This window comes from Vipera berus (assembly GCF_964194415.1).
Source record: "Vipera berus genome assembly, chromosome: Z".
Lineage (NCBI taxonomy): Eukaryota > Metazoa > Chordata > Lepidosauria > Squamata > Viperidae > Vipera > Vipera berus.
This window is the reverse complement of record NC_138205.1, coordinates 14,733,557-14,756,937: the sequence shown is the minus strand read 5'-3', so window position 1 is coordinate 14,756,937 and position 23,381 is coordinate 14,733,557. Positions and strand designations below refer to the sequence as shown.

Genomic DNA, 23,381 nt, shown 5'->3' with positions numbered 1-23,381 from the left:
GACTTGCAGGAGTCTTCTCCAGCACCATAGTTCAAAGACCTCAATTCTTTGGCGCTCAGCCTTTCTTATGGTCCAACTTTCACTGCCATACATTGCAACTGGGAAGACCATAGCCAACAAAAGTGCGTATAATCAAGGCTATGATGTGTAGAGAGACTAACAGCTAAACTGGAGAAGTCAGCCTTTGACGACCTCAACATACCACATTCTGGCCCTTTGAGATATATTTGGAAGCACAGAGGCCCCGGCGGGGATTGAGCAGATTGCAGAAGATCTACCTCACAAATGCAGGTGCTCCAAAGTGCCCACTTGCCTTGGAATATGAAGTCCCACCCAGTCCTTATGTGGATTACAGATAGTCCTCGACTTATGACCACAATTGAAGTTGGAATTATGGTCATAAATCATTGCAGTCATAAATAGATGCACCCATGTGACTGGAAGTAACTTTCTGGCTTTTATCATGATTATTAAGCGAATGCCAAAGTTGTTAAGTGAATGTCACAGTCATTAAGTGGGCATTTTTGCTGGAAACCAGCAAAAAGCATCACAAAACAGTCACATGACCATGACCAGATGCCATGACCGGTCATAAAGATGACTATCCGATATGCAGTCATGTGACCGTGGAGAGGGGAACAGTGTGACAATTTAAATGGCCAGGAGTGCTTTAGGGCCATAAAGCACCTGTACTGCAGCTGTCATAAAACATCAAAAGAGTTATAAAACAACCCACTCATTGAGCCCTACCTGTATCCTGACTACATCCACATGACCCATTGAACCACAAACGGTCACTACTATCTAGTGCCGTGGTGGAAAACCTACGGCACGCACGCCACAGGTGGCACGCAGAGCCCTCTCTGTGGGCACGCGCACCGTCGCCCCAGTCCTAGGCCTTCAGCTGGGTTTTATAAAACTTTTTCACTTTAGGCCTCCACCACTGTGTGCAAAAAAAAAAAAGGTTCAATCAATCAATTTCAACTTCTCATGGGAAAAAAAAAGATCTCGCAAAGTTGGAATTGATTGATTGAACTTTTTAGTCCCACCTAGTCTGCTGTTACCACCATAACCACGCCCACCCAGTGGGCCGTGCCCACCCAATGGGCCACACCCACCCAATGGGCCAGGCCCACCCGGCATCCGATGATACATACGTGCTTTTTGGGTTGCAGTTTGGGCACTCGGTCTCTAAAAGGTTTGCTATCACTGATCTAGTGGCTCTGAAAACCCCATCTGTGCGAGTGGTTTATGATACACTAATCCTGGAAATTGAATCAACGTGGCAAACCACAGCTAAATTATTGTGTTGTGCAAAGCTAGTGCAGTATGTGTAAACATGCTACATTAGGCAAGCGTAGCCACTGCTGGACTGTAAATGGGGAACACAGAGCAATTTCATAAGAAAGACAAAAGAGACACAGTCACTCAGAAATGACTATGGCAAAATTCTTCTCTTTGCCATCAGGTCAACCAGAGGGGTGGGCAGTGCATATGAATTTAATGATCTGAAATCTAAAATCTTCTCTTGGAGTCAGGCACTTGTAGGCACCCAAGAAAGAGACGGCTGGACTGTTCTCCTGCAATGCTACTATGCCGTAAGCAGCATGTTCTGAATTCCTGCAGAAGTATTCCCCAACTTCGATTCCAGAGTGGAAGCATTCACTCTCCTCTGGGTCGTTTTCCCAGTGGTACCAATTTGTTCAAACCATTTTCGTGGGGGAAAAACTGCCACCAAACTTTTGTTTTGTTTTGTTTTTTAAATATAAATTTATTTGAATTTTGAATTAGTTAATTCTACTTAGCTTCTCACCCTCTTGTCTCTCAATCCCTCCCCATCCATCCCATTCGTTTCCGAGTAATCTAGAGGTCCTGCCTCTCCATTTTTCGACCCTGTTTGAGTGGCTGTATTATTCCTGTTCCAGACAAGGCGGGAATCCTGGCTTGCAAGTTGCATCCAGATCCAGAATCCCTTCCTCCCTTAGGAAGCAGCTGAAGTTGAAGGAGCTTGGTCACTGGGAGCAGCTGCTCCAGCTGCATTTGCATCCATTTGGGGTACACGCTTGCGTTTAAAGAATCCCAACTGGATAGATGATAGAGGCGGGGAGGAGGGGCAAAGGGGTAGAGAAGAGAGAGGAAACAGATTTAAGATGGAGAAATTGCAATGCATCTCTCAACAGCACTAAAATAATAGGATCAATAACAACAGGATGTTCTAATCTCTTTTCTAAAATGCCAAAGTAGCTGCAAAGAGCACCTAACAGGAAATCTGTTGCATCCATTTTATCCAACAGATTTCCTTGGTTCTGAAACGATCCAGGGTGTACAATTTAAATGTGCTAATGCAGTGTTTTTCAACTTTGGAAATTTTAAGATGTGTGGGCTTCAACTCCCAGAATTCTCCAGCCAGCCACTGATCTAGCAGATCAGAGATAACTGAAGAATTAAAATGCATAGGACAGATGAAGTTAATTTGTCTGGGAGTTGAAGTCCATATATCTTAACTTGGCCAAGGTTGAGAAACACTCTACTAATGTATATGACTGTACAGGTAGTCCTCAATTTACAACCATAATTGAGCCTGTCAACTAAGGGGGGAGGTTGTGACAGTCGTAAAGCAGGTCACCATATGACTGGATCCAATATTACAACCTTTTTTGTGGTGGTGGTGAAGTGAACCCATTGTTCGCTATGGGCTGGTTTTAAGCCATCGTAAATTGTGTTCACGTGACCACAGGGCCCGGCAAATGGCTGTAAATGTGGGCCAGTTGCTGAGCACCCAAAATGCTGTCACATGATTGTGGAAGGGGTGATATCAGAACTTCAAAACTCAGGTCATAAGTAGCTTTTGGAGCGCCCGTTATATTTCAAACGTGACAGGTCTTAAATACTTTATGGGTTCTTTCTGCCAGACCATATTCTGAGCTACAGGAGGCTGAGATTTTCTGATGTAGTATGTGGATTGCCAAAAAATATTTCAGGGTTTAATAATACTGTGGTAAATTACAGTGTATGAGGAACACAGCCTACGTATATACTTTATTTCTATCTGAAGTTCCTGCTAAAAAAAATTAGTTTGCAATCAGATAGAGCAGGGATCTTCAAACTTGGCCCTTTTATGACTTGTGGACTTCAACTCCCAGAATTCCTCAGCCAGCCCGTTGAAGTCCACAAGTCATAAAAGGGCCAAGTTTGAAGACCCCCTGAGATACACAGACAGCCTCCACTGAAACAGATCTAGGTTTTGAGGTTGATTTAAAGGAGAGATGGGAATAAGGTCCCAGAAGCCCAGATCCTAGCAAGACCCACATCAAACAGCCGAAACAACCAGCACAAACCTTATACAAGACAGCCACTATAATGGCTAAAAGCACAATGCCTCCAATGGTGCTGCCAATGATGATGCGGACAGGATTGAACGGTGAAATTAACTCAATTGTTGTGGTGATCTGAAAAAGAAAAGCAATGGGAAGCTGAAGTCTGTTCCTACAACCGGTTTCCATTCTAGGAATCGGTTTACCCAGAAGCCTGCTTGCTAGATTCAACTGCAAAACTGCCCAAAAGATAGCATAAGAAAGATTTGGAGAAATTAGCCTTTGCTGAACACTCATTTTGTTATTCCCCTTTGGCATAAGCGTCCTTATGCAATGTGCCAAAAAAAAGGAGGAAGAACTGTAGGCAAAGGAATTGCTGGGTGCTCTCCGAACTTGGTTGTTTCCCTTTAGACGTTTTATTACCCATCTAGGTAACGTCATCAGTGCTAGAAAGGAATTGGATTCTTCTAGCAATGTTAACATTACCTAGTTCAGTAATGCAACATTGAAGAAGAAAACAGCCAAGGACTTCACAGTTCAACCCTGATCTACAAATATTCTCTTCTGTTGGTAGGCAAATGAAAGATATGAGGTAAGAAAATGAAAAATGGATGGATTGAGTTTGCACGATGCTATTCACCATTCATTCTCTCTCCAGGGCAGAACTAGCTCAACGTACTTTTGTCCTAGTCACTTGCATTGCATTCAGTCCACCTTCGTTCAGCTCCCATTCGTTCTTGACTCTTTCTTCATTCTCCCAAGTTCAGCTTGTTATTGCATTTCTCCTGACAAGCCCCACGCTCACTTCCGCGTGACAAAGATGGCAGATGCATGTTTGTTTGTTTTTTACTAGCAGGCATTTCAGTTCCTTTCGATAAAGATCCACTCATCACGACAGAGCAGATACGATGGTGGGAAGCCAAATCCATTAGCTTCCCACCTGGTTCTTGCCCGTTGCTCTCCCTTCTCTTGCATTCAATGTGTTTCATGCCTATAAGAACAAATCCTTTCTGGGCCTCTGAGGTTGTGGAAAGGTTTCGCCCTAAGAAAGTTGGTTAGTCTTGAAGATGCCATCAGATTCCATGACTCATTTGCAGCATGGACTAACTAAGAGAGCTCTCCAAAGCAGCTGAGGGCCGGACGGAAGCAATGGGTGGAAGCTCATCCAAGAGAGAACCAGTCTGGAACTAAGGAGAAACTTCCTGCCAGTAAGAACAATTAACCAATGGAACAGCTTGCTTCATGGAGTGCACCATTGCTGGAGGTCTTCAAGAAAAGATTGGACAGACCTCAGGGGTAGGCAACCTCGGCTCTTTTATGACTCATGGACTTCAACTCCCAGAATTCCTGAGTCAGCTGACTCACCTACTAAGATTGCTGACTCAGGAATTCTGGGAGTTGAAGTCCATGAGTCATAAAAGAGCCGAGGTTGCCTACCCCTGTGACCTAGATCCCTTCCATCCCTCTGATTCTATGACTCCTTCCACTGCTCAACCATTAACTCTTTAGTCAACCAACCCTGGCTGAATTACCTGGCTGAAATGAAAGCCCTCTGCTTCGTTCAGGAAAAATCTGGTCTCATCCACCCTTATGGATGCCTCGCTGCCAACGTGGAATATTTCGGACTTCAGCTTTAGAAGTGATAAGCAAATGAAAGAGATCGATATAATTTAGTCAGTGAAAGAGATCAATATAATTTGGACTTGGAGGTGAGACAGGGGCACTCCTGAGCATGTTTAGAGCGTCTGGCTTAGGTTTGGGCAATCTTTCCCTGGAAGCCTCCCCGCCCCTCCGTTATTTCCTAATAACCAATCTAATAACCAAGTTGGACTAGAAGACCTCCAAGGTCCCTTCCAGCCTATGATTTTATATTTTTAAATTTCTTTCTTCATTCCCTTTTGCTTAGCTCACCAATCGATTGACTAAAAAAGAGAGTTCATTTTTCTTATTTTCTACACATGAAATCTCAAATCAAACATCTAAGGCAGCTGTCATAAGCATTTCCTTTATAGGAATCAAGAATGAATAGGAAATTCTTTACAATGCTTTCTTTGCCCAAGGTATTTAATAGAAATATACCTTCCAAACAGAACAATATAATAGTCCTATTATCTGACAGATGTGCCACTTACTTTGAGAGATTCGTCTTCTCTATAAAAATCTCCAGAAAAATTGAATCTGATCCATTCTCCCTTAGCAAGACTGTTAATAAAGCAGTAAACTTTGGGGCAAGCAACATCCCCCTGACAGCCTCTCTGTCAAAAGAAGATAAGAAAAGAGAATTAGTATTGCAGGGTCCAATCTGGGTCAGTAACCAGACCAGTGGTTGAGTCTTCTGAGCTTTGAGAGTCGTGATGGAGGCCTTCCTCAGGGAACTTCTCTCTATCAGAATGTGTGCTTCTACGTGTAGTATTTATGGACCTGATAAGCTGGTGGTAAATCAGCACTCCTGTTGACTGACGAGGGACTCGTTTCCCAGGCTTCAATAATTCCCCTGGCTATTTTTGTCCCTGCTCAGCCAACAATCTTAGTAGCTGTGAAATTGATTGTATGTCTTTGTTCATTGCATACACACAACCAGGCACCACATAAATGCTATGCACAGAATAGCTGATAACGCACATTCTGGTGAGAGAGAAGTTCCCCGAGGATGGGCTCCAGCATGGGTCTGAACGCTCGGAAAATTGAACCTCTAGTTCTGGTGACTGACCCAGATTGCATCCTGCGACATTATCCTGGAACACATATATATTCGCCTTCATTCATGAGAATTGGTGTTGCTGCTTGCTGTCACCATCTCAAACAAAAACACCTCTCAGCTTCAGTTGAGGAATTTCTTCTCATAAAAAGGTATCAGCCCAAAGGAAGGTACAATCCTTGACTTACAACCATTCGTTTAGAAACCGTTCAAAGTTAATGCAGCATTGGAAAAGGTAACTTACAATGAGTCCTCTCACTTATGACAGTTGCAGCATGGCTAAAGACATGTGATCAAAATTTGGCTGCCTGGCAACCAACACGTATTTGTAACGGTTGAGATGTCCTGGTTTCATTTGGTTGACATTTGCAACCTTACCCAGCTGGCTTCCAACAAGCAAAGTCAATGAGGGAAGCCGGATTCACTTAATAACTTAACAACTGCAGCAATTCATTTAACAACCATGGCAAAAAAGGTCACAGAATTGGACCTGACTTGCTTAAAAAAAACACCTTGTTTTGCCACGGAAATTCTGGTGCCAATTGTTGTCGTAAGTCAAGGACTACCTATGCCAGATTTTTACCTTGATGGGTTTTGTGAGATTCTTCCTGTTGATTCCTGTTCTGAGCGTAAACAACGGTGTGCAGGAGAAGTGATTTTTCTAGGGAAAAAAAGAAGAGTAATTTTGCACAAGTGGAACTTACAAGAAAATGTACCAAGTGATGCTATGAAAGAAACCAGAGTATCACAAAACATTAATGTGAACAAGTTAATGGCCATTTCAAAAGGTCAATCTTATCTGGAAAAACAATACATTGTTTTTTATTAGCCCTTCTTTCTTGCATGCTGGGAAAAACGGGTTCAAAAGACAGACTCTGCCTTAATTGATTTAACTAATAAATGTGTGCTACAGTTTGTTATTTCCAAAAATGTTTATATAAGCCCATTATCTTTTTGACAATAACCCTAACTTATGACATTCATCACAATTCTTTCTGGACATAGGTAGTCCTTACAACCGTTGCAGCATCCCCAAATTCAAGTGATCGAAATTCAGATGCTTGTCAACTGGCTCATATTTATGACGGTCGCAGCATCCCAGGGTGATGTGATCAGGTTTTGCGACCTTCTGACAAGCAAAGTCAGAAAGAGCCTTGGTGGAGAAGTGGGCTAATGCCTCCTTAAGTAACACCAGCTGCCTGCAATTAGTGCAGGTTCGAATCCCACCAGGCTCAAGGTTGACTCAGCCTTCCATCCTTCTGAGGTAGGTAAAATGAGGACCCAGATTGTTGGGGGCAATAAGCTGACTTTGTAATAATGCCGCTTGGGGGGGGGGGCGAAAGCCCTAATAAGCAGGCATATACATAGAATGAAGGCTGATTTGTGCTTCTTAGATTGTAAGCCACCCTGAGTTTTCGGAGAAGGGTGGGATATAAATGGGATTTTAAAAAAAAAAGTCAATGGGGGAGCCAGATCCACTTAACAACCCTGTTACTAACTTAACAACTGCAGTGATTCGCTTACGAACTGTGGCAAGAAAGGTTGTAAAGCAGGGCAAAACTCATTTAGCAAATGTCTCACTTAGCAATGGAAACTTGTGGCTTGCAACCGCAACGGAGCCCAACATTTCTGCTGCTAAGTGAGACATTTGCTAAATGAGTTTTGCCCCACATTAGAGATAGAGAGATAGAGAGATACAGGTAGCCCTTGATTTACAACCGCAGTTGGAACTAGAATTTCCACCACTAAACAAGGCGGTTTTTAAGTGAGTCACACCTGATTTTACACTCTTTTCTGCCACAGTTGTTAAGTGAATCACGTAGCCATTCAGCAAATCCGGCTTCCTCTATTGACTTTGCTTGTCAGAAGCCAGTTGGGAAGGTTGCAAATGGTGATCATGCAACCCAGGACGCTGCAAACACCCTAAGGAACTATCAATTGCCAAGGGAGCTGAATTGTAATCACCTGACTGTGAGGATGCTGCAATGGTTGTAAGTGTGAGGACTGGTTGTAATTCACTTTTTCCAGGGCCCTTGTAATTTTGAACGGTCCCTAAACAAATGGCTGCTAGTCGAGGACTAGCAGCCATTTGTTTAGTCACCGTTCAAAATTTGAGGACTATCTGTACCCTTCCAATACTAAATCTTTCCTCCAGGTTTCTAGTCTTCCTCCCCACAAACATTATCCAGATGTTCTCTCTTGCAAACCCTCTAATCAATCAGCAATCTTCTTCTTACCACATAGCTGTAGGATGGGGTTATATTCCAAAAGAACCCCTGTTTTGTCTTCAAAGGCAGCTCAAAAGTCACATTGACTGTAGTGGAGTTTGAGTCCAAATTCCTCACCTGCCAGAAGAAAAAAAGGAAATTGAATAAATTGGAAGACATGGAATCAGGTATGGAAGTAGATGTTGGCAGAATGAACATGTCAAGTGCTGGGACCAAACCGTTTGCAACTGAAAATAGTAGAGTGAGCAGATTGCTCTGTTACTCCGGGTAGGTTTCAATACACTTGGGCAGGGGTAGGCAACCTTGGCTCTTTTATGACTCGTGGACTTCAACTCCCAGAATTCCTGAGCCAGCCATGCTGAGGGGAAAGGGAGAGGTTTCCAAGCTGAGCCATGTTGGCTCAGGAATTCTGGGAGTTGAAGTCCATGAGTCATAAAAGAGCCAAGGTTGCTTACCCCTGCACTTGGGTGATCTCTTCATTTTTTCCCCTCAGTTTTTTTTAATACCATTTTTCCCACAGAGACATTCTCTGTCTACCAAAAAAATAGAGAGAGACTTCTCTCTCATAAAGACCCACAGAGAGACTGTTTATTGTAAGTAGGTATGCAAAGAAAAGGGATGTGGTGGCTCAGTGGGTTAGGACGCTGAGCTTGTCGATCAGAAGGTCGGCAGTTTGGCGGGGCGAATCCCAAGTGCCGCGTAACAGAGTGAGCGCCTCTTACTCATCCCAGCTTCTGCCAACCTAGCAGTTCGAAAGCACGTAAAAATGCAAGTAGAAAAACAGGGACCACTACGGTGGGAAGGTAGCGTTCCGTGCGCCTTTGGTGTCTAGTCATGCCGGCCACATGACCACAGAGACGTCCTCAGACAAGCGCTGGCTCTTCGGCTTTGAAACGGAGATGAGCACCAGCCCCTAGAGCTGGAAACGACTAGCACTCATGTGCGGGGGAACCTTTACCTTTACCTTTTTATGCAAAGAAAGATAGATAGCCGGAATGGTGGACAGGTTGAGTAAAGGAGTAAAGGCAGATTTATTTATGCCTTTGTTTAAACTTTATTTGTGAGTCACTCTAATCACATAATTCTGGGTGATGAACAATAAAGTAGAAACATGGTGGGAAATAAGATCACAAAACAATATAAAAATATGGAAATAGATTCAGGTAATACTTGAGTTATGACCATAATGGAAACTGCCTACAGATAGTCCTCAACTTTTCAGCAGTTTGTTTAGTGACCGTTTGAAGTTACAACGAGACTGGAAAAAACTGACTTATGACTATTTTTCACACTTACAACCGTTGTAGCATCCCCATGGTCAAGTGATTTAAATTCAGATGCTGGAAAATTGACTCGCATTTATGACGGTTGCAATGTCCCTATGATCCCCCTTTTGCAACCTTCTGACAAGCAAAGTCAATGGGGAAACCAGATTCACTTAAGAACCGTATTACTAATTTAACAACTGCAGTGATTCACTTAAGAACTGTGGCAAAAAAAGTCGTAAAAATGGGGCAAAACTCAATTGACAAATGTCTCACTTAGCATGAATTTTGGGTTCAATTGTGGTCATAAGTTGAGGACTTCCTGTATTATGGTTGTAATTCATAATGGTTCATAAAAGAGGTCAGTCACATGATTTACCTGATTTTTTTCAACCTTTTTTTGCAGCAGTCATTAAGCAAACATAACGGTTGTAAAATGAATGGCACAATCAAGGGATTGCTACAGTTGTTAAGCAAATCCATTGCTCGCTATGGTGCAGGTTTGCTAAAAACCAGAAAAAAATGCCAGTTTTTGGCAAAACCATTGTAAAATGTGGCCATGTGACCGCAGGACACGGCAAACCACCATTGATGCAGCTGTGTTGCTGAACACCTGGATTGAGGTCACATGACCTGGGAGGTGGCCGACCATCAGAACTTCAGATCCGGATCTTAAGTTCTCCTTTTTTGGATCGGTCATAACTTCAGTGCTCGCTAAACCAATTGTCGTAAGTCAAGGACTACTTCGACCTATACAGATGGAATGCCCACAATCAAATGGAGCCAAACGCACTCAACTAGGAAGTCTTAACACTCTTCTGGAATGTGAGGGCACCGCTTGTTTGAAGCCTATTCCATAATATGGGGCTACCACAAAGAAGGCCTCCTTTTTCATCCAAGTCCTTCAAACTTCACGAGCAGGTTGGACTTTCAGCAGGTCTGCTTAAGAAGACCAGAGCAGGTGGATGGAATCCATTTGGATAAGAAAGATATGGATTTAGTTAGTTATTAACCAACAGGGGGAAAAACCAAGTCGATTACCTCATAGCTATGCGTAAGTATTTTCTTCTCTGGGTCCTCCGTAGAGAAGTTGAGATATGCAGTGGACTGAAGCCTAGAGGGGAAAAGAGAGGCCTTCATTTGGATCATGAAAGGGGAAGTCCTACGTCTTCCTTCAACAACAGCCCTGTAAAGTAGGCTTAGCTGAGAGAGTATGACTGGGCCAAAGCCGCACTAAGGTTGTCTATAATATGAAGTCCCTGCTGATAGTCCAGCACCACCCTGGTTCTTGCGCTGGGAAGGACAAACTAGGCCAGGGGTAGGCAACTTCGGCTCTTTTATGACTCGTGGACTTCAACTCCCAGAATTCCTGAGCCAGCATAGCATAGCATAGCTGGCTCAGGAATTCTGGGAGTTGAAGTCCACAAGTCATAAAAGAGCCGAGGTTGCCTACCCCTGAACTAGGCGAAAGTCAACCAGGGGGCTTCTGTGGCTGAGAATGGGCTAGAATCCCAGTTTTCCAGCTCCTACTTCAACATTTTCACCACAAACGAAGATTATTCCTGGGAAACGGGCTTTCGGGGTAGGAAATCACACACACACACAAAAAGGGGGGGAGACAGTATTACTCTTTCACTATGACGTTGACAGGATGCAAAACAGGTAGCCGGCCGGAAGCCTCGTTGTTCTCCTGCGTGTTGCTCTCATTCTGACTAGAAGAGACCAAAAAGGAGAAGGCAGTGAGGAAAAGCAATTTAGAAACTGCAGAGAGAGGCAGACACTCCGCGGGGTTCCTTACCTGTGTGCACGGATGGTGAAGTAAACAAATTTGTCAGGCCAGGTATCACCTTTGGAGGAGCGGAAGGAAACCCGGAGGAAGGCCTTCAAGAGAGAACATCAGAGAGGGCAGAGCCTATAAGAACATTCTCTTCCTGTTCAACCCCACGTTCTTTTGTCAGCCCTTCCTTCAGCTAAAACTGCTGTCCCCCCACCGTTAACTGCAGCAACCCCCCCCCAAATACAGGTAGTCCTCGACTTACGACCACAGTCGAGCCCAAAATTTCTGTTGCTAAGCCAGACAGCTGTTAAGTGAGTTTTGCCCCCATTTTATTCTTGCCACAATTGTTAAGTAAGTCGCTGCAGTTGCTAAGTTAGTAATACAGGCGTTAAATGAATCTGGCGTCATGGTTCCGACTAATGAGACAGATCAAAGAACAATCCAGCACTGTTTAATCTAAAAAGTCTATAATAATGAGAACGAAGCATCGGCACTCACGAATGGATGCCAAAATCTGAATTCTCCTCCCCTGAACACATCCTATCAAACACAATTCCCTCCCTTATTTGAACGTCATAAGTCACATTCTCCAATTAGCTTAAAATGCAAGCTTCACTTCCGTTATCTAGTCCGCCACTCCTTATCTTATTTAAACAACCGGGTTAGCATTCTCCTCCCCCCACCCCCACCCCCAGCTTAATTTTATTCAGAGCAAACAATTTAAAGAAAAAAGCTGCCTCTTATATTGTCAGAGCAAAAACATCCAATGTTTGCAGCGTTGACATCTGGTTTTTTCCATTGACTTTGCTTGTCAGGTTACAAAAAGGGATCACGTGATCCCAGAACATTGCAACCGAGTCAGTTGCCAAGTATCTGAATTTTGATCATGTGACCATGGAGATACTGCAATGGTCACAGATGTAACAAATGGTCCTAATTCACTTTTTTCCAGTGCCATTGTAACTTCATGGGTGTAACTTAAGGACTACCTGTATTTTGGGATGCCGGTTCCCATTACCTCCAAAACCTCACCACCCTACATTGTTGGTGGGAACTCAAAGAGCCTAGCTTGCAGAAATGTTACGCATTTGCCTGCTTTGGTTACGGTGTTGATTCTCTTTCCACCAATCACTGGGAGAAGCAAGGAATGGAACTTGCTAATTTATATATTTACTAAATGTATGATCCACTTTGGACAGTGAGGTGGATGGCATATGAATTTAATAAGTAAATGAAAATTGTAATTTGTGCCCTGTCTCTCCATCCCTTTCCCGCTTTTCTCCCGCTGGTTTTTAAGGTTGCATCACGTCATGATTGCACTTATAAATGTACAGACTAGAAAGTTTTTCTTTGAAAACAAGAGAAAGCTGAATTCGCTTTCTTCTCTGCACACTAATTATGCAGAAGCAGGACACAACGGCTAGCCTCGCTTACATCGGCATCCTGCCTAGGAACATTTTATTTTTCACATTTCGCTTTCACGTACTCTTGTTCTCACGGCTCTCCTTTGCTTTTGTGCTTGACTTCACTTCCCATTTCTTACCCGAGTGCCTCCTTTGAGAGCAGGTGTCCTGAAATGGCAGGAGTTATGGCGTACGGTGTCATTTCCTTGGGATCTGTGCACCTGACAAGCCAGGAACAGGGGCCAATTCGACTGGAAGCAGAGAGAGATTTAAAAAACAAAAGTCAGATCGTGCCCAGAGAACATAAAGGAAAGTGATAGCCTGCCCAGGCATCCAGAATTTCAGTAGATGCTTAGTCTGTTATACCTTTGTCAAAGTACATTTAGTGGGAATGCAAGCAAAGGCCGTCTTCGGGAATAGTTCCAAGCTATGGAACTGAAGGGACGCGGTGGCTCAGTGGGTTAAGACACTGAGCTTGTTGATCAGAAGGTTGGCAGTTTGGTGGGTCGAATCCCGAGTGCCGTGTAGCAGAGTGAGTGCCTGTTACTCGTCCCAGCTTCTGCCAACCTAGCAGTTCGAAAGCACGTAAAAATGCAAGTAGAAAAATAGGGACCACTACGGTGGGAAGGTAACAGCGTTCCGTGCGCCTTTGGCGTCTAGTCATGCCGGCCACATGACCACAGAGACGTCCTCAGACAAGCCGTGGGACAGGCTGGCCAGTGCGCGTACGTGTGCATGCATACACACCCACTTGCGCTAGCGCTGCAACCGTGGAGCATAAAAACGGGCCGGCGCAACATCTCGAGGCATGAAAATGGACCACCACCGTCCTTTGGGGCATGAAAATGGGATGCCACCATGCCTCAGGGCATGAAAACGGGACGCCACCGCACTGTGGGTCATGAAAACAGGACACCGCTGCGCCACGGGGTGCAAAAAATGACTACCGTTGTGCCTTGGGCCATGAAAACAGGATGCCGCCATGCCGTGGGGTGCAAAAACAGGATGCTGCTGTGCCTTGGGGCACGAAAACGGGCTGCTGCTGCCCTGTGGGGCGCAAAAACAGGTGCCACCATGCCGTGGGGCACGGAAACAGGGCATTACGCTGCACAAGAATTGGGCAGGGTTAGTATCAGGCGGGCGCCAGCCCCGCCCTGTTTGCATTGTAGCCCCGTGCATACGTGCACACACACGTGTGTGTAAAATGCTTCCCCCTTCCTTTCCCTCCAGGTTTGCTAACTGAGAAAGGTTGGTGACCTCTGGACTAGAAGACCTCCAAGTCCCTTTCAGTTCTGTTATTCTGTTAACTCTGTACCCAACTCATTAGATCCAGCTAATCCAATCCCTGTTATTTGTTTGCTGGCAAAGTAATTTTCTTTTGGTTGGTCTTTCTTTTTCCCGATAATTAAGGGGAAATTAATATATAGCCGCATAGATTGGTTGCTTAGACTTCTATTAGCTTCAGATTGCTTTGCAAGGGAGTGGCCACAGACCGCTATGTGGGGAGCTTGCCATGGTCATCTTCGGAGTGGAATTTTTTCTAGATTTCTGTCTGAATCAGATCCCTGGGGTTTCCTAATATTCGCCCATCTATGTTCCTAATATTCTCCTATCTATGCAGCTGGTTTGGCTTTTTCTAGATCAAGGAGTCCTTGGTGCTCTCTGAGCTTGGCTGCTTGCTGGCAGACATTTCATTACCCAGCTAGGTAATCTCTTCAGTGCTGGTGAGTGTGGGGTTTTCTCCCTGTTTATATACAGCAGCTGTATATTTTCTCCCGTGAGCTGATCTTCTATGCTGACTGTACAGTGGCTGATCTTTTTCTAGATCATCCAACTCTGCAAGATCAGAGCTGACAGGTGACCTTACTGGTGACTCCTGAATCTTGACCTAAAAACGTCCAGCATTGCCACCTTAATCCCCCCCCCATTCTTTTCCTCCCCACTATATCCCCCCCCAAAAAAAAATCATGAAACTCACTAGAAGAACTGAAGCTCCTTGGAAGGACAAAACAGAAGAGTAGTAAAAGGAAATAGCTGGCTCATATGCCAATTCTCCCAGATTCTCTAGTTTCACTGTTAGGTTTAGTATGAAATTTGGGCTCAGCTTCAGTCCTTTAGATCTGAAATACAACAATGGAAAATATTTCCTCAACGCCAAGGACCGCTGGTGACTTTCTGTCTGTCTCCACTTCCCAACGTCCATAATATAGAAATGGTCGCTAAATCTACTACATGAATTACAAGGAAATGAATGTAACCCCTTCTATCCAATGGCCAATGTTAGCAGAACACAAAAGCAAATTAAAATGGGCATTTGATGGGCTGACCTTTATTGCAAACCACTAGAGTGCCCGTCTCCAGCACAAGAGGACCGACAAAAACAGATACAGGACACAATCCAAGCGATGCATCTCAGACCCATTATATAATGGGGATTGTTGGAAGAAACAACAATCACAGGCTCTCGTATTTTATCTGTGATTTCACAATAATCTTGGGTCTGCCTCTCAGCTTGTGTACAGCTTCCTACCAATCAGAGGTAGCACTTCCAAGTGGATGGCCAAGGCGCATAGGGTGTTGTGATTCAGGGTCAGCCTGTGGGTTCGGCAGTTGGGTCGGACGACTCAGAGGAGGAGGGGGGTGTTGAAGACCTTGCTGAGGGGGTTGAAGATCTTGCTGATGAGAGCCCTCAGCCAGGCCCCTCCCACTTGGTCACCACGGAGACCCAGCTGCGTGAGCCTGACAGTGTGGATGAAGATGACCCACAGCTGGCCCTGTTCAAGGACGCCCGACGCAGGAGGCAGTCAATTAGGAGTAAACAGAGGAAGGCAATGGGGCTTCTCAGAAGGAGGCAGAGAGAAGCCACGCCCTGAACTCTATATAAGGGGAATGTCTGGGAGGGCTGGTTTGCTGAAGGCAACCGCTCGGATGGTTCATGTTTCTTAAAGCTCCTGTTTCTTGGTTCGTGTCTTGTTTGTTTTTGTAGCTATAAATTTGGCAGGCGTAATTCCAGCCTCTTGCCGTTTGTAAAGGGGTTGTCCCTGCCTTTTCTGCAGGGCCGGTAGCAGGCTGGTACAGAACATAGGGTCTCCTGCTTGAGCAAGGGGTTGGACTAGAAGATCTCCAAGGTCCCTCCCAGTTCTATTCTGACTGTGTATCTCTTGGCTCTTGCACCATATAATGTCTTTCCATGGGATCCAAGCTTGCACCAGCGAAGGACAGAATTTTTTTAAAAAACATGGACGCCACACATTACTCACCCTGAGAAGTTAAAAGATACGGAAAGATCAGGAACACAAATTCCATCCTGACCGCAGTCTTTCTGGAAGGGAACCTGGTGGAATAAGAGAAACAGCAGTGAGGTGAGCCACATGGGCTAATTGACAGAATGAGCTTTCTTAAGGAGGGCCCCTACAGAAGGAGACAAAGGCATAAACTGATGTAAGGATGGGTAGAATCATATATCTAACACAGGATAACATGTATTATGAGTTCCTCAAGCATCTATATACTAAAGCTTTCGTTAGGTTTGTCTGCTTGTACCTTCCACTTAACCCAAACGAGACGTTATACTGCCACAGTTTATAGTTATAGTTTATAGTTTATTATATTTGTATACCGCCCTTCTCCCGAAGGACTCAGGGCGGTGAACAGGGCACATATAAAATACAAGGTACAAAAGTTAAAAAGAGAATTAAATACAAAGCCCCAGCTAAAACAATAAATAATAATGTAAAAAACCACAATAAAAACCCCAACACATCCCCCATCAGGCCAGGCCGGCTTGTTCAAATAAATAGGTCTTCAGATCGCGTCAGAAGGAGCGAAGGTCGGGCGCCGTCCGGAGCTCAACCAGCAACCGATTCCATAAGTCCGGGGCGCCCACAGAGAAGGCCCTCCCCCTGGGGGCCACCAGACGACATTCTCTGACCGGTGGCACCCTGAGGAGGCCCTCTCTGTGGGAACGCACAGTTTTTGAACCGAGTACCTAAAACGTGCTAACTTACAAGAATGGGCAAAAATCCAGGGCTCATTTACTTCTGCAGAATTGCAATTTCCACAATGCTCGAACCAGTTTGAATTGCATACTCGTGGCTGTTGTCCCTGTGGTCTCCCAATTGTGACTCCTGACTCTCTCCCCAAGCAAAGTAAATGGGGAAGCTGACAGGAGTCAGAGGTTGCTCTTGCTCCCACTGCTTTCTTGCCCAACTGTGGTCTTCCTGTATATTTGTTTAAGTAAGTTAATATTAGTTAACTTATTGTGAAGTTTGTTTCCCCCCGCAAATATTTTTTTTCTATTTATGATGTTTACGCTTTTTAATTGATTCCTCCACCATGGGGGTAAAAACATATGGTCAGCTTATAATTTAATGTTCGTTCTGGTCACATTACCTTTCTCTCAAAGTAGTTTTATTTCTTTAGGAGGATGGCATTTTCCTGTCTTCTCATTATGAAATCTGAATGGTAGTTATCCTCTATGTCAAGTGTCTCTCAAAGTTGGTAACTTTAAGAACTTCACCTGACTGGGGAAATCTGGAGTTGAAGACCATCCATCTTAAAAGTTGTCAAGATTGAGAGACACTGCTTTTATGGACACAAGAAGAATCCATTTGATCACACAGTCATAACCAGTGACCTTTTTCAATTTAGCCCAGTTACAACATTCCAGAACCTTTCACACTTGTGAAATCCCTTCATAACTAACATGCAAGCCTGTGAGAGTTTGGGAGTAAAGCAAGCGATAAGTCAGTTGACAGATTATTTTATAGTTGATAACTCAGCTCAGGTGGAGAGGGATTTAATGGAAAGCATTTTAGAGATTCCACATTAGTGAACTTAATAAATGAGGCTGGGGACGTCCTATGGCACTTTCCAAGATTCTGTACTTATCTGAGACCCCTTTCAAAATTCCTTGCCGATATCTGTAGTTCTTGCTTCCTCAGTTTTGCCATCTCTGTGGGCCAACGCAAGTGGTTCTTGACTTACAACTATTCATTTAATGACCATTCAAAGTTACAATGGCACTGAAAAAAGTGTGTTACGACTGTTGTTCACACTTATGACCATTGCAGCATCCTCATGGTCACGTAATCAAAATTTGGAAGCTTTGCAACTGACTCACATTTATGACGGTTGCAGTGTCCCGGGGTCACGTGATCACCTTTTGCGACCTTCTGACGAGCAAAGTCAATGGGGAAGTCAGATTCACTTAACAACCATGATACCAATTTAACAACTGTGGTGATTCATTTAACAACTGTGACAAGAAACTGGGGCGAAACTCACTTAGCAACTGTCTTGCTTTGCAACAGAAATTTTGGGCTCAAAATTGTGGTCGTAAATCGAGGACTATATGTACCCAAGCCTTGTGTTTATAAGAAACCTAGCTTTTGTGGGCGATGGAAGGAACCCTCTTTTGAACAGATTTGCTCATAAACATGCCTTCAAATTTGCTTGTGGAACTGAAAATGGCATGAAATAAGAATGGTGGGTAAGACAATGAGTGGACCCTTGCATTGAGATGTCGGGCAGCCATTTTCTCCCCTCCAGGCTACCATCTCAATACTGCTCCTGAGAGGAAAGATGGATTCAAATGAGACGTAGTGGACTGGCAAAAAGTCAGAAATGCTCAGGACTGGCTCATGACAGAGGAGATGCTAGTTCCAGATAAAGAAAGTGAAAAGACAGAGTACAAAAAAATACCTCGATGACCGTGGAGGTTTTTGTCTCAGGATGAAAGACAGGTCGCAGATTCCTGTCAGAGACATCTGCTTGTGCCTGAACTGAGAACTTTGTCTGCAGCACAACTGGAGAGAAGGAGTCATCCAGGCAGACCTGGGACCAATTAAAAAAGAGATTCTGGAGATCAGACATTTCCACCCAGATCAGTGGATTTCTTCATTCAGTGTTATAATAATTCTTACACCTACACTCCTCACGGTAGGAGTTCCAAAGGCATCCATTCTCCATTTTGTCACCAAACCATTTGAAACAACCTACCTTGACTTCTAATCACTTTGAAATGCTGAAAACATGCACAGAACACCACAAACAAATTCACGCTCTCTCCAGATAATCAGTTAAAAAGCGCCAAGAAATCTCATTTAATCATGTGATCATCTGATCCCAAGTGACTTCAGGCCCGGAGCAACCAAATCCCCTTCATTCCCATTAGATCCAAAATGGAAATCAAATTAGACCCCAAATGGAAATCAAATACATTTCTAGCATTCCCTACCCAACTACAGGTTTAGTACGTGATATATTCATTTCTGTGAAAACATCTGAGTTCTAGCTAGGAGGGGGATTTAAAAGCTATAGCAATAGACTTATATAACGCTTTATAGTGCTTTACAGCATATTGCCCCCAACCATCTGGGTCATTTTACTGACCTCAGAAGGATGGAAGGCTGAGTCAACCTTGAGCCCCTGAGAATCAAACCGCTGGCAGTCGGCAGAATTAGCCTGCAATATGGCATTCTAACCACTGCACCACCACAGTTCTTTCACCTATGAAGGTGAAAGAATTGCATGCTTAGCATTTCTGCAACTGTGATCTCCTACTCTCTGCAGTGGCCAGAGTAGAGGCGGAACATACAGATGGTCCTTGATTTATGCCCGGTCATTTAGTGACCGCTCAAAGTTTCAGTGGACCTCCCCAGGGCTACCTACAGATTCAGATTCAAAGTTCTTACAGCCAGCCCTTCCCCATATTCACGGGATTGCATTTTCAGTACTCAGCAACTGGCTCACATTTATGTCCACTTGCAGTGTCCAGCAGTACATAACCACGTTTGACTACAATTTTTACCGGCACTCGGCATTTACTACTGATTTCTGGCAAAAAAAAAAGGCCATTGCGTAGAACGAGTTTGCTTACCAATGGCTGTAACAAAAGGTCATAAAATTGATGTAGTCACACGGTGACTGGATTAATGACTGGCACAACTTAGGATCATAATTCCGGGCTCAATGACCATCGTAAATCAATGACTAGCTGTATATTCTTTGTAATGCCAGCACAAGGCACTCTGGATGTTGAAATTTGGAGAAATGAGGGAAGAGCAATAATAACCTTGAGTCCAAAAGCAAGGCAGTAGGCAGACAATTTTGTCACTGGGAAAATGGGCAATCCATAAGGTCATCAAAACTGAAGCAGCTCACAGGTACAAGTTTTTATTTAAGTTCCAATAAGCTGGTATAAAGCCAAAAATGAAAGGGCTTCACTCCTCAAAATAGCTGATTTGATATGATGAGAAAAGGCCCCTGAATCGATGCAAATGTAATTACAGGCTTCCTCAACCAGGGGCTGAAGCAACCTGCATAATATCAAAGAGGGAAGAGGGACTATACAGGCATACTGGCTCAGGAATTCTGGGAGTTGAAGTCCACGAGTTCTAAAAGAGCCAAGGTTGCCTACTCCTGGCCTAGGCCTTAGGCCACTTTATGACTCGTGGACTTCAACTCCCAGAATTCCTGAGCAAGCCATGCTGAGGGGAAAGGGAGAGGTTTCCAAGCTGAGCCATGCTGGCTCAGGAATTCTGGGAGTTGAAGTCCACGAGTCCTAAAAGAGCCAAGGTTACCTACCCCTGGACTATACTATCTAAAAGGGAAGAGAGACTATAAAATTGGAGTTGTCCTTTGAAAAGAAGGTCAGAAGTCATTACACTGCAGTGTTTTTTCTTTCTTTTTCTTCCATTTCCTGCATTTCTTTCTCTCCTTTTTTTCTTGTAATTTGTCTTTTACTCTATGAGAAATTCTTATTTTTTTTTAAAAAAAGGAAAGATTAACAGTATCTATCAATTACTAACAGTGAGGGGGAGAGAATGAGGACTAATATCCAAAGAAGCCAGAAACTTCAGATTGGTGAAATGTAATTTCTGATATCTTGATGCTACCTGCTTAATGGACCCATCTACAGTTGTTAGAATCCCCTTCTGGGCACTTTGGATAAGGACATAATTGTGCCCTTAACCAGTGGAACAGCTTACCGTCAGAAGTTGTGGGACGGTTTTTTTAAGAAGAGACTGGACAGTCACTTGTCTGAAATGGTATAGGGTGTCCTGCTTGAGCAGGGGGTTGGACTAGAAGACCTCAAGGGTCCCTTCCAGCTCTATTCTGATTGATTGATTGTGCCTACCTGAGCCCACAGGGTCTTGTTGATGCAGATGGGCATAATTCCAATTTGGAGAGAATCTGAAAAACTGGGTGTCTCATGCTCTAGCATCAGGCGTGGTGAGGTCTGTTTAACATCAACATGAAGGCTGAAGTTGATTGTGGCTTTCAAAGAACCTTGTTTAAAAAAACAAAACAAAAGGGGAAGACAGAAGAAAGCAACCTCAACCAGATGATCATTGACTAAGAGAGCTTGATAAACAAGTTAATGAATGAGTTAGCATTCAGATAAAAATTTCAAATAACATGGGAATATATTGCTATTTATAATTGTCGTAGAGCAGTGTTTTTCAAACTTGGCACCTTCAACTCCCAGAATTCCCTAGCCAGCATCAACTCCCAGAATTCCCCAGCCACTATGTCCACACATCTTAAAGTCAACAAATTTGAAAAACACTGCCGTTGGTACTCAACTGCTTTGAAACTCATCGAATTTGGTATTCAATGCATTTTGACATGAAAATTTTGTCCTAATACTCAATATTTGTTTGATACTCAACAGACAAGCTAGAACTTGCTGGTGTCAGCTGCCTTGTGACTTATTACATTATTTCTTATGGGAAAAAGTTGATATTCATCGTTTTTTGTACTCATCATGCCTCTCGGAACCAATTAACGACAAGTACCAAGGTACCGCTATATACTCTGGCAAGCCATCGAGGAAGCTTATAATTTAAAAACTCCAAAAAGTTAAAATTTCAGATTTGAGTTAACGATAAAATAATACTGAAATCGTATCTTTACAGATTTTCTAGAACTCAACTGAACAAGGATTAAACACAGTTCTTGTGGAAGGATATTTCATAGCTAGGACAGCTATCAAACACAACACAGGACTTGACCTGCTCCCACATTTACAATGCCTTGGTAAGGCCACCCTTGGAATACTGCATCCAGTTTTGGTCACCACGATGTAAAAAAGATGTTGAGACTCTAGAAAGAGTACAGAGAAGAGCAACAAAGATGATCAGGGGACTGGAGGATAAAACATATAAGGAACAGTTGCTGGAATTGGGTATGTCTAGTTTAATGAAGAGAAGGATGAGGGGGGACATGATAGCAGTGTTCCAATATCTCAGGGGCTGCCACAAAGAAGAGGGAGTCAAGCTATTCTCCAAAGCATCTGACAGGCAGGACAAGAAGCAATGGATGGAAACTAACCAAGGAGAGAAGCAACCTAGAACTAAGGAGAAACTTCCTGACAGTTAGAACAATTAACCAGTGGAACAACTTGCCTCCAGAAGCTCTGAATGCTCCAACACTGGAAGTTTTTAAGAACAGACTGGACAGCCATTTATCTGAAATGGTATAGGCTTTCCTGCCTGAGCAGGGGGCTGGACTAGAAGACCTCCAAGGTCCTTTCCAAGTTATTATTATGATATAAAACTTTTATTCATAAAACATGAACTCAGTCAACTGAACACTCAAATTGACTGGCACTAATGGTTGACAGGGGTTGCTGCCAGCATCCTAGGTATCAACCAGTTATCTCTTTAAAATGTAAGATGTTACGAGTAACGCAGTTTTTTGTAGCTTTGCTGGAGTTATTGCAGGAAGCTGCAATTTCTTGGATGTATTTTGCAAAGTTTTTGGACATACTTCCCAGTGCCCCGAAGACAATGGGTATCACTGTTACATGTTTCATCCATAATTGCGCAGTTTCAATGGCCAGGTCACGGTATTTCTTTTTCTTCGACTCTGGCATCTCCTGGTACAGCAATATCAATCTACTGTATGCTTAGGTTCTCTATGACTGCGATATCTGGCATGTTGTGTTCCAAATGGCAATCTGTTTGGATTCGGAAGTTCCACAAGATCTTCACCCTCTCATTCTCGACAACTTTTTCCACCCTATGTTCCCACAACTTTTCGGACACAGGCAAGTCGTATTTTTTACACAATGCCCAGTGGATTAGTTTAGCAACTCGGTCATGTCTAGCTTTGTAATCAGTTTGCGTGATTTTGCTGCACTCACATATTAAATGTGAAACAGTTTCAACTTTGTCGTTGCAAAGTCGGCAATTTGGATTGTCAGTAGATTTTTGTATCTTCGCTTTCATGGCATTAGTTTGTAGTGCTTTTTCTTGAGCAGCCAGTATTAAGCCTTCTGTTTCTTTCTTGACGGTTCCCATCTTAAGCCATGCCCATGTCAAGTTGTTATCACATTTTCCTTCAATGTTTTCCAAATGCTGTCCATGCAAAGCTTTGGTTTTCCATCTATTTAATCTGTCATCCAGCCATTTTTCCTTATATTCTGCCTTTGTTTCTGTTATTTTGATAATGCTCTCTGTTTTCACAGCCTGCAGCAATTTTTGTATACTTTGATTTACATAGTCATTCAAACTTCATTTTTCTTCTTCTACAGTTTGGTGGATTTGCAGTAGCCCTCTGCCCCCTATTCTTCTTGGCAGGTACAACCTGTCGATGTCACTTTGTGGATGTAGAGCGTGGTGCATATTTAAAAGTTTACGCGTTTTCTGGTTTAGGTGTTCCAATTCAGCCAAAGTCCAGTTGATAATTC

General features: G+C 43.6%; 1 protein-coding gene across 2 annotated transcripts in view; it reads right to left on the bottom strand.

Moving 5' to 3' along the window:
- Positions 1 to 1,764: 1,764 nt before the first annotated feature.
- LOC308677575 (integrin alpha-X-like) overlaps positions 1,765 to 23,381 on the bottom strand; it is a 57,073-nt gene continuing 35,456 nt past the window's right edge. For both annotated transcript variants that reach the window (XM_081344110.1, XM_081344111.1), the window contains 14 exons: positions 20,826 to 20,977; positions 18,389 to 18,520; positions 15,946 to 16,019; positions 14,664 to 14,805; positions 12,826 to 12,936; positions 11,304 to 11,386; positions 11,134 to 11,217; positions 10,547 to 10,619; positions 8,250 to 8,357; positions 6,596 to 6,673; positions 5,447 to 5,569; positions 4,847 to 4,945; positions 3,339 to 3,449; positions 1,765 to 2,083 (listed from right to left, as the gene is read on the bottom strand). In XM_081344110.1, coding sequence (XP_081200236.1) covers positions 1,982 to 2,083; positions 3,339 to 3,449; positions 4,847 to 4,945; positions 5,447 to 5,569; positions 6,596 to 6,673; positions 8,250 to 8,357; positions 10,547 to 10,619; positions 11,134 to 11,217; positions 11,304 to 11,386; positions 12,826 to 12,936; positions 14,664 to 14,805; positions 15,946 to 16,019; positions 18,389 to 18,520; positions 20,826 to 20,977 — 1,472 coding nt within the window. In that variant the 3' untranslated portion in view covers positions 1,765 to 1,981. The remainder of the gene's footprint in view (positions 2,084 to 3,338; positions 3,450 to 4,846; positions 4,946 to 5,446; positions 5,570 to 6,595; positions 6,674 to 8,249; positions 8,358 to 10,546; positions 10,620 to 11,133; positions 11,218 to 11,303; positions 11,387 to 12,825; positions 12,937 to 14,663; positions 14,806 to 15,945; positions 16,020 to 18,388; positions 18,521 to 20,825; positions 20,978 to 23,381) is intronic.